The following is a 12202-nucleotide window of genomic DNA, read 5'->3' as shown; positions in this document are numbered from 1 at the left end:
AGGGAGGAAGGGAGGAAGGAAGGAAGGAAGGAAGGAAGGAAGGAAGGAAGGAAGGAAGGAGGAAGGAAGGAAGGAAGGAAGGAAGGAAGGAAGGAAGGAAGGAAGGAAGGAAGGAAGGGGAGAGAGACGGAAGGAAGGAAGGAAGGAAGGGGAGGAAGGGAAGGAAGGGAAGGAAAGGAAGGAAGAGAAGGAAAGGAAGGAAAGAAGGGAAAAAAGAAAGAAAGGGGGAGCAAGAGGGATCGCGTATTAAATAGTGAATAAGGTTAATGGCAATGACAGTGATCATGGGCAGGCAATGCTCCTAGCATCCCCTAAGTGGCAATAAAGAGCACAAAAGGAAGTGAAAAGGCCTAAGGAATGGGGGTAAAAATTTGCAGAGCATATATCTAATAAGTCTAGTATTCAGAATATATAAATTACTCTTATAGTCAATAACAAGAAGACAACCCAATTACAAAATGGGATATGAATTTAATAGACGTTACTCCAAGGAAGATAAACAAATGGCCAACAAGTCTATGGAAAGATGTTCAACATCTTCAACATCATTAGTCATTAGATAAATGAAAATCAAAACTACAATGAAATACCACTTCACACTCACTAGGATCACTGTAATTTTAAAAATAAAAGAAAGATAAAAAATAAATAATAAAAAAAGATAAAAGTTTTGGTGAGGACTGGAGAAATTGGAACTCTAATACTTTGCAGATGACAATGTGAAATGTTTCAGTCCCTGTGGAAAACAGTTTGGCAATTCCTCATAAAGTTGCACATATGACCCAGTAATTCTAGTCTTAGGTATATACCCCAAAGAATCGAAAACAGGTAGTCAGACAAACTCTTGTATACAGATGTTCACAGCCCCACTTTCCCTAATAGTCAAAAGGCAGAAACAACTCAGATGTCCACCAACTGATGAATATATAAGCAGATCGTTGTATATACATACAATGGGATATTATTCAGCCAGAAAAATGAATGAAGTACTGATAAATGCTACAATGTGGATGAACCTTAAAAACATCATGCTAGATGAAAGAAGCCAGACATAAAGGTCAGATATTTTATGATTCCATTTATATGAAATATCCAGAATCATAAATCTACAGAGATAGCAGATGGTTGGTTGTCAGGAGCTGGGGGAAAGGGGAAATGGAGGTATGGGGTTCTGGTTTTGGGTAATGAAAATGGTTGGGAACCAGACAGATGTACACAGCATTGTGACTCTACTAAATGTCACTGAATGTCACTTTAAAACAGTTAATTTTGCTATGTAAATTTCACCTCAAGTTTTTTAAGAAAGGAAAAAAGATACAAAAAGAAAGAAGGAATAACCGAGAGCACACTGTCTCTGAGGAGGCAGATGGCAACAGAATCAGCAGTACAGATGGAAGAAAACTGATTAAATTCTTCTTTGTACTTTGTATATTTTCAGACGTGGTTATCACCTTCTGTAGCACTTCAGGAAAAATCTGGCAAAAATGATGACTATACTATTGGGATATAAACTGCAAAATAGTAATAATAATATCAGTTGACATTTATTTATGTGCTAGGCATTTTGCTAAAAGATTTATATAAATTATTTCACTTAAGCCTAACACTCTATGGGACAGACTTCATTATTCTCTTTTACAGATGAGGAAATAAGAGAAACCATGTAATTTGTTTAATCTCATAGAAATATTAAGAAGCAAAACTGTGAATCAAATCCAGGTTTTTATGATCTTAAAGTCTGTGTTCTCCAACATCACAATATACCATCCCTAGATTGAAAGAAGGAACAGCCTGTGATCAACAAGAGGATAAAGGCCTTTGATACACAATGGGGATACCACTGTTTCTCCTAGATCTGGGAGAATGACTAATGTTCAACTTTAGTTCAGAAACTGAAACAAGTGGTAAACATTTATTGAGCACTTACTATGTGCTGGGCATTATACTGAGCATATTACAAATATAAACTCATTTAATCTTTACAACAACTCTATAAATATGGAACATAGGATTATTATCCCAATTTTACATATGAGAAACTAAAGTACAGATGGGTTAAATAATTGGCTGAAAATCACCTAACTAGTAAGTGGCAAAACCAAGAATCCAGGCAATTTGTCTTTAGAGCCCATGCTTTTAACTGGCACAGTATATATATGTGTATATATATATATATTTTTCTCTCTCTCTTTTTAAAGCATTCCACAAGTAAGGAAATTGAGGCTTAGAGGTTATGCGCTTTGCCTAAGATTACTTATTAAGTGGTCTCAGATAGGGTATTTGAACATTGGGTACTTAACTACAAAGTCCATGCCTTTCCACTGCACTGCTTATAAAGATTACCAACATAAGATGATGGGCATGAATAAACTGCATCTAAGGGGTGGGTATAGAACAAGAATTCTCAGTCAAAAACCTTCAAAGATGAAGAAATTGTTAAAACTTATATGCACAGCAGCCGGGAGCGGTGGCTCACGCCTGTAATCCCAGCACTTTGGGAGGCTGAGGAGGGCAGATCACGAGGTCAGGAAATCGAGACCATCCTGGCTAATGGGGTGAAACCCCGTCTCCACTAAAAATACAAAAAATTAGCCGGGCGTAGTGGCGGGCGCCTGTAGTCCCAGCTACTCAGGAGGAACCCGGAAGGCGGAGCTTGCAGTGAGCCGAGATTGTGCCACTGAACTCCAGCCTGGGCGACAGAGCGAGACTCCGTCTCAAAAAAAAAAAAAAAGAAAGCTTATATGCACAGCTATACTACTATCAAACTATAATATTTCATGAACCTCAAAAGTAAATCTAAAATCCAAGGTCTAAGTAAAGTGGAAGCTGATGATACTTTCTCCTCACAGTAGTCTCCCTCTAATTATTCTGGCCTCCAAAGTTTAGGTATAACTACACAAATGAAAACAGGATTGCAAAGCACTGAACAAAAAAAATCATAGAAATTTCTGTCATATAAGAAAGTGAATAAAGCCAGGACCTATTTAAAAGTGAAAAGGAGAAGTAAAAATAAAAATGACAAAATAAAGCTGAGGATAAAAGCAAGATTTATACCTTTTTAAAAAGATGTTTTAAAAGGTGTTTATAAAGATGTTGGTAGAATAATCAACATGATTGAATAATATGCTCCAATAAGTAATTAAAAGGAAAATTAAATTTTGTTGAAAAGAATAAAAATTGGTAGAATAGCAGACAAGACTGTCTAATATGCCAGCTTTATCTTTCATCACTCTCTTAGATGTTAACCACCAGCCTTGGTGGCCTTCTTTCAGTTCCTTATATGTACTAACCTCTCTTGTCACATACACTAATTTATTCATTCACCAAAAATTGCTGGGCACCTACCGTGTACCAAGAATCATACTAGGTGACTGGATGAGTGGTAAATACTCTTTGCTCTCACGAAGCTCACATACTAGTGAAAGAGACAGACATTAAATAGATAGCCACAAAAGTGTTAAATGTAGTCATGATAAAGGAAAGTGCCAATAGGGAAAAATACAAGGTACTATAATTGTATACAGCAGTCTAATGTATTATGAAAGGTTGAGAAAGCCTTTTCCTGTGGAAATATTTAAATCAAGACCTGAAGGATGAACAGTGGCTCAGCTGGCAGAGGAAACAACACAGCTTATCCCAGGATGTGGGGTGAGTGAAGGAAAAAAGTGAGTGTGTATGAAAGTGATGAGAAATATGAACAAGATAACTCCCAGAAAATTGTTATTAGCAACCAAGTAGATGATGGTACCATTTATTGAAACAGAGAACTCCAGAATGAAAGCAAGTCAACGGAATAAGATTATGAAATTAATTGCAGACAATTAATTGATGTACTGGTGAGACAATTAAGTGGTCATAAGCAATAGGCAGTTGGACACATAGGTTTGGGGCTTAGAGCAAAAGTTTGGGCTATGCAAATACACTCTGGAAAAGTACCTGTATATATAAGTGAAGTTATGGGAGAAGGTTAGCTAAATCACTTCAGGATAATATAGTGCGTAAAAAAGACAAGTACCAAGCATTTAGAGGACAGGAGAAAAAAGTAACTAGAGAGAATGAAAACTAGGAAAGTATACTAACATAAAACAATGAAAGAGATTATTTCAATGAGAGAGCTTTGAAATGCTACTGAGAGGTCAAGTGAAATGAAAATATTTGCTCTTTGGCTTAGAACATTTGTTTGTTCTTGAGCTTGATAAATTTATATTCATCCTTCAGGATTCAGCTGAGTTATTTCTTCTATCCAGCATTTCCAGACTCCTAATTCTGTCTTATGTACCCATCCTACATGTACCCTGTACATACGCTTATCATAGCATTTATCATTCTGTGTCATAATTGTAATTGCCTATATACTTGTGTCCATATTTCCACCATGCTTGAAATTTTCAAATGTGTGAAGAAGGAAGACTGTGGGTCTGGATCAACATTTTGTCTCCCCTAAATGCAGTCTTTCTCATGTTTATGTCTCATCTTCACCATAGCAACTAACATAGTACCTGGCTACAAGGTTAGTACTCAGTAAATAGTTGTCACCATTTATTTATTTAGTATCTATTATATGGGAATAACTGAGCTGGAGGTAGTTGAGAAAATAAGGCATTAATAATTAGACAAGGACTCCACCCTCAGGGAGCTTCTTTTCCGATTATACACAGCTAATACTTAAATAACAAATAAGAATAGTTTATTTCTTACCATTTCAGTAGTCATCACTTTTGCTACAATATGTGTTATAGTCTTTCCAAATTCTCTTTTTCCTTTCCTACGCCTCAGAATTCTTGGAAAGAAAGGTCCATGAACTCTATAGTTGAAAATATTTAGTTATAATTAAATTAACATGAAAAAGACTGACCTTGTCCTTACTTTTAAATAAAAACTTGGTACTAAGCATCTTTGAGAAATAGTTTTCATCAATTATAAGTTCCTTGAGAGCAATGAGCAACTTGAGAGCAGATCTTTTAGATAACTGCATGTTTAAATCCTTAAACTCTAAAATATTTTCATTTTAATTGATAGTACCTGGAAATCTGCATGCAACCCTCTGCAACCATTGCCTCAGCTATCTCAACCTTCCAATACAGTAGAAAAATTTCCTGGGTGTACTTTCATAATCCATTGAGTTGTAGACTCACACAAAGATGGGTTATGCCTGTGACAGGAGGCATCAGAATATTTTCGAATATGCCTAATTTTAGATACTATGTTCAATTAACATATCATTTTGTTTCAAAGGATATTATCTCCATAAAATTGTTGGCTGTTGGCCTCCCAGCAGAACTGTTCCAGCTTCTCTCTTAGTTGTTTTTATATTGTTTGCTATTCAGCACTTCTAATTAGTTCTTTCTCTTCTTCCTGCTTTTCTTTATGTTTCCTGTTTCCTATCTCTATCATTTAAGTGTCTTCAACAGAAAGTCAGATAAAAAGTTTCAGTATAACTGTTGGCTTTTATCATTACTGTCCGCCAAAAGGGACACTCTTTTTCCAGTAGATATGGATTTACCAGTAATCTCTTTAGTATAATCTTTTGCATTCTCTGCAGCACTTTGATTATTGCTTTATGCTAAGAGGATGTGGCTTTAGTGTGTGTGTGTGTGTGTGTGTGTGTGTATATATATATATATTTTTTTTTATTAAAGACAGAGTCTTGCCCTGAAGTGTGTATATATATATACATATATATATATGTATATATATATACATATTTTTTATTAAAGACAGGGTCTTGCCCTGGAGTGCAGTGGTGCAATTATGGCTTACTGCAGCTCGAGCAATCCTCCCACCTCGGCCTCCCCAGTAGCTAGGACTACAGGCATGTGCCACCTTGCCCGGCTTTTTTTTTTTTTTTTTTTAAGAGGCAGGGTCTCATTACATTGCCCAAGCTGGTCTTGAACTCCTGGCCTCAAGCAATCCTCCCACCTTGGCCTCCCCAAGTGCTAGGATTACAGGCATGAGCCTGGCCAGTACCAATATTTTTGAGCTGTATCTCAATTATTATATATTTTTGTAAAACTTATGATTTCAGGAAACTTTCTAATAATTTTCTATGCAAGTTATTAAAAAACTGAATTTAAACATATAGCAGTATCCTCCAAAAGTTTCATTAAACATTTCAAAATCAAACCCACTCAGCATTTTTATATCTATTTAAGCAAGTGGTCTTGATCTTGAGAAACGGGGAACCATTCGTACTTTTTTTTTTGCTATATACCAGTTAATTCGCTGCTCCAAAAGTAAGACATCCTAAACATTCAGGAAACCACAGTAGTTTATCATGCTATCTTAGTTTTAAAATCAAAGGTATATATAGGTGTTTTTAGTCAAGTTTATTAAGGTATAATTTACATAAAAGGTATTCATTGTAAGTGAACTATTCCATGAGATTTCACAAATGTATATATGCTTTTAACTCAATCACAATAATAAAGATATAAACACTTTCCATCACACTGAAAAGTTTCCTCATGCATCTTTGCAGTCCTGAACAAACACTGGTCTGCTTTCTGTCATTAGGTATGTCCCTTTCTTCAAATTTTTCTTAATAGCCTTTATTTTTCAGAGCAGTTTCAGATTTTCAGCAAAGTTGAGCAAAAGGAAGAGAGTTCCTGTGTATCCCTTGTTCCCCCTGCACACACAACCTGCCCCACTATCAACATCTGGCACCAGAGTGGTACACTCATTACAACCGATGAACCTATATTGACACATCATTATCACCCAAAGTCCATAGTTTACATCAGAGTTGACTCTTGATGTTGTCCATTGTAGGAGTTTGGACAAATGTATAATGACATGTAGCCACCATTATAGTATAATACAGAAGACAGAAGAGTTTCATTGCCCTAAGAATTCTCTATGCTCTGCCTCTCCCTTAATACTTGGGAACCACAGAATTTTTTTTTTTTTTTTACTGCCTCCACAATTTTGTCTTTCCAGAATGTCATGTAGTTGGAGTCATACAGTATGTAGCCTTTTCAGATTGGCTTCTTTCACTTAGTAATATGCATTTAAGTTTCTTCCATGTCTTGTCATGGCTTGACAGGTCTTTTCTTTTTAGTGCTGAATAACATTCCTTGTCTGGGTGTACCACAATTTATATATTCACCTGCTGAAGGACATTTTGGTTGCTTCCAAGTTTCAGCAATTATGAATAAAGCTGCTATAAACAACCATGTGCAGGTTTTTGTGTGAACATAAGTTTCCAACTCGTGGGTAATTATATGATAGCTGGATCATATGATAAGAGCATCTTTAGTTTTGTAAGGAACTTCTAAACTGTCTTCCAAAGTGACTATACTATTTTGCATTCCCACCAGCAATAAGTGAGAATTCCTGTTGCTCCACACCTTTCTAGGAACTCTTTATGGAATTTTATTTATTTATTTATTTATTTGAGTCGGAGTCTCGCTCTGTTGCCAAGGCTGGAATGCAGTGGCACGATCTCAGCAGCACGATCTCAGCTCACTGCAACCTCTGCCTCCCGGGTTCAAACGATTCTCCTGCCTCAGCTTCCCAAGTAGCTGGGACAACTGGCCTGCGCCACCATGCCTTGTTAATTTTTGTATTTTTATTAGAGATGGAGTTTTGCCATATTGGCCAGGCTTGTCTCGAACTCTTGACCTCAGGTGATCTGCCCACTTCAGCCTCCCAAAGTGCTGGGATTACAGGCGTGAGCCATCCTGCTCAGCCTCTCAATGGAATTTTAAAGTGGAATAATATACTATGCATTCTTTTGTGTCTGCTTTTTTCACTCAGCCTATTTTTGAGATCCATCCATGTTATTGTTATTGTGTGTTAGCAATTTACTTCTTTTTTTTTTTTTTTTTGAAACAGAGTCTCACTCTGTCACCCAAGCTGGAGTGCAGTGGCGTGATCTCAGCTCACTGCAACCTCCGCCTCCCAGGTTCGAGCAATTCTCCTGCCTCAGCCTCCTGAGTAGCTGGGATTTCAGGCACACACCACCACGCCTGGCTAATTGTTGTATTTTTAGTAGAGACGGGGTTTCACCATGTTGGTCAGGCTGGTCTCGAACTCCTGACCTTGTGATCTGCCTGCCTCAGCCTTCCAAAGTGCTGGGATTACAGGCATGAGCCACCTCACCCGGCCAGCAATTTACTTCTTTATATTGCTGAGTAATATTTCATTATAGGATTTTCTATATACAAGACCATGTCATCTGTGAATAGAGATAATTTTACTTCTTCCTTTCCAATCTGTATGCTTTTTATTTCTTTTTCTTGTCTAATTGCTCTGGCTAGAATCTCCAGTACAATTTGAATAAAAGTGGCAAGAGTAAATATCCTTATCATGCTCCTGATTGTAGGGGGAAAAAACATCTATTCTTTCACCACAAAAAATGATGACTCTAGCTGTGAGTTTTTCATAGATAGCCTTAAACAGGTTGAGGAAAATGCCTTCTATTCCAAGTTTTTTTTAGAGTGTTTATCATGAAAGGGTGTTAATTTGTCATATGATTTTTCTGTGTCTATTGAGATGACTGTGTGTCTTGTTTTTTTATTCTATTAATATTATTATACTGATTGATTTTCATATTTTAAAACAACATTGGATTCCTGGGATAAATCTCACCTTAGTCATAGTGTCTGATCTGTTTATATGTTGCCGGACTCCATTCGTTAGTATTTTCTTGAGGATTTTGTATCTATATTCATTAGTGATATTCGTGTAGGTTTTCTTTTCTTGTGATGTCTTTGCTTTTGGATTCAGAATAATATATTGGTCTCACAGAATGAGTTGGGAAATTGTTACCTTTTATTTTCTGGAAGAGTTTTTGAAGAATTAGTGTTGATTCTTCTTTAAATGTGTGTCACAATTCACCAGTGAAGACATCTAGTCCTTGACTTTCCTTTGTGAGTAGTTTTTCATTTGCTAATTCAATCTACTTAACTTGTTATAGAGCCAGTCAGAATTTACGTTTCTGCTTGAACCATTTTTGGTAGATTGTTTCTTACTAGGCATCTGTTCATTTATTCTAAGTTATCTAATTTGTTGGCTTATTTATACTATTCCTTTGTAATCCTTTTTATTTCAGTGTAGGTTTTTATGTGGACCTAAGTTTTCAAATTAATTGGGTGAATACCAAGTAGCATTGCAACTGCTGAGTCCTATGGTTAAACTATGTTTCACTTTGTAAGAAACTGCCAAACAGTGCTCTAAAGAGGCAGTACCATTTTGCATTCTAACCAAAAAAGAATGAGAGTTCCTTTGCTCAACACTCTCAGTAGCAATTAATATTATCAGCTTTTTGCATTTTAGCCATTTCTAATAGGTATGTAATGGCATCTCATTGCTGTTTTAATCTGCAACATACTAATGACAAATGAAGTTGAGCATCTCTTTATATGCTTTTTTGCTGTCTGTATATCTTCTTTGGTAAGATGTCTATTCAGATCTTTGCCTATTTTTAATTGGGTTGTTATGTTTGAGTTTTATGACCTCTTTGTATATTTTAGATACAAGTCTATCAGATATGCATTATGCAAATATTTGCTCCTAATCTGTGGCTAGTTTCTTCATTCTCTAAATAGTGTATTTTTCAGAGCACTTTTCAATTTTAACAAAGTCCAACTTATGACTTTTTTCTGTCACAGAACATAAAGTACTGTTGTGGTACCTAAAAACCCACTGCCAAACACAAGAATATCTATAATTTCCTATGAGTCTTATGGTTTTGAGTTTTACGTTTAGGTTTATGGACCACTTTGAGTGAATTTTTGTGAAAGGTCTGTATCTAGGTTCACGTTTTTGGATATAGATATTCAATTATTCCAGCACCATTTGTTGAAGAAGATATCCTTTTTCTATTACATTTCTTTCGCCCTTTGTCAAGTCAGTCCACTCTATGTGTGGATCTTATGGAGTCTCTAATCTGGACTATAAAAGGACTCTATTTATGGACTCTATTTCCTTCCACTGATCTATCTGTCTCTTCCATTAATCTATTCTTTCACCTATACCATACTGTCTTGATTACTACAGCTTCATAGTAAGTCTTAAAATCGAGTAGTATGAGTCCTTCTACTTTTTGGCTATTCTAGGTTTCCTGCCTTTCCCATGACTTTTAGAAACAGTTTGCCAATCTCTACAAAATATTTTGCTATGAATTTCACTGGGATTGCACTGGATCTACAGATCAAGTTGGGAAGAAATGACATTTTGAAAATATTGGGTCTTCCAATCCAAGAACATAAGATATCTCTCCATTTATTTTCATCAGTGTATTGTAGCTTTCTGCATTATAGGTCCTATATTTTGTTAGGTATATACCTAAGTATTTCACATTTTTGGTTCTATTGTCAATAATTTTTAAAATTTAAAATAAATTGTTCACTGCTGGTATATAAAAAAGCAGTTGATTTTTTAATATTAACCTTGCTTCCTGTAAACTTGCTATACTCATTTATTGGTTTCAGGAGTTTTGTCCCTTTTTGATTCTTTGGGATTTTCTACATAGACAATTATGTCATCTGCAAATAAAGATAGTTTTATTTCTTCTTTTCCAGTCCGTAGACATTTTGTTTCTTTTTCTTGTCTTATTGCATTATTTAAAACTTCTAGTATGAAGGTGAATAGGAATGGTAAGGAATTGTTACATCTTCCTGGAGAACCAAACCCTTTATCATCATGAAATATCCCTTTTTGTCCTGGATAATTGTCCTAGTTCTTAAAGGCTGCTTCATCTGAAATTAATATAGCCACACCAGATTTTTATTAATTAGCATGAGCATGAAATATCTTTCCCCATCCCTTTACTTTGAACATATCTGAACCTTTATAAAGTGGGTTTCTTACAGATCACATATAGTTGGATATTGTTTTCTTAAATCCATTTTCATAATCTCTGCTTTTTTATTAAGACCATTTACATTTACAGTTATTTTGACATAATTAACATTTACTATATTGTAGCTGGTTTCTATTAATACAGAGGTTGCACTTGTCCTTTGTTTCCTTTTTCCCTTTCCTTTTCTGCCTCTTCTAGCGTTTTGGTTGCTTTTTTGTTTTGTTTTGTTTTGTTTTGTTTTTGTTGTTGTTGTTTTTTTTTTTGAGACAGAGTCTTATTCTGTCATCCAGGCTGGAGTGCAGTGGCATGATCTCAGCTTACTGCAACCTCCACCTCATAGATTCAAGTGATTCTTGTGTCTCAGCCTCCTGAGTAGCTGGGATTACAGGCATGCACCACCACACCTGGCTAATTTTTGTATTTTTAGTAGAGATAGGGTTTCATCAGGCTGGTCTGGACTCCTGACCTCAGGTGATCCGCCCACCTTGGCCTCCCAAAATGCTGGGATTACAGGTATGAGCCACCACACCTGGCCCTGCCTCTTCTAGTTTTAATTTAGCATTTTATTTTGTTCCATTGTATCTACTCTCTTAAATCAATTATACTTCTTTTTAGAAAAAAATTAATATTTGCCCTAGGATTGCAACATATATTTTTAACTAATTTAAGTCCACTTTCAAATAACACTATACTACTTCACATGTCATGCAGATACCATATAACAGAGCATTCCAATTCTATCCTCCCATCTTCTATGATATTGTTTCATTTATTTCAGTAATCCATAAGCTTTAATTACCTAATGAATCATTACTACTATTATGTTAAATAGCTATCTTTTAGATCAATCAACAATAAGAAAAATAGAGGCTGGACACAGTGGGTCACACCCGTAATCTCAGCACTTTGGAGGTCAAGGTGGGAGGATCACTTGAGCCCAGGAGTTTGAGATCAGCCAGGGCAATATAGTGAGACCCTGTCTCCACAAAAATAAAAATAAAAACATTAGCCAGGCATGGTGGCACACACCTGTGGTCCCAGCTACTCAGAAAACTGAAGTGAGAGGATCACTTGAGCCTGGGAAGTCGAGGCTGCAGTGAACCATGATCACGTCACTGCACTCCAGCCTGGGTGACAGGGCAACACCCTGTCTCAGAAAAATAAATAAATAAAATAATAATAAAAAAAAATAATTTATTTTACCTTTATTCCTTCTCCCACATTGTTCCTTATTATATGTAGACATGAGTTTTTGTCATTTTTCTTCTCCCTGAAGAACTTCCTTTAACCTTTCTTGCAGAACAGGCCTACTAATGATAAACTCTCAGTTTTGTTTGTTTGTTTTGTTTTGTCTGAGCAAGTATTTCTTGCTCACATTTGAAGAATAATTTCACTAGA

General features: G+C 35.9%; 1 protein-coding gene across 1 annotated transcript in view; it reads right to left on the bottom strand.

Annotated features, from left to right (window-relative positions):
• SHCBP1L (SHC binding and spindle associated 1 like) overlaps positions 1 to 12202 on the bottom strand; it is a 52257-nt gene that overhangs the window by 23818 nt on the left and 16237 nt on the right. Inside the window, 1 exon segment of the mRNA XM_032137532.2 lies at positions 4699 to 4804. Coding sequence (XP_031993423.2) covers positions 4699 to 4804 — 106 coding nt within the window.

The sequence above is a fragment of the Hylobates moloch genome, unplaced genomic scaffold (genome assembly GCF_009828535.3).
Source record: "Hylobates moloch isolate HMO894 unplaced genomic scaffold, HMol_V3 SCAFFOLD_18, whole genome shotgun sequence".
NCBI classification, from domain to species: Eukaryota; Metazoa; Chordata; class Mammalia; order Primates; family Hylobatidae; genus Hylobates; species Hylobates moloch.
Note: the sequence above shows the minus strand (reverse complement) of the source record. Positions and strands in the feature narration are given on the sequence as shown.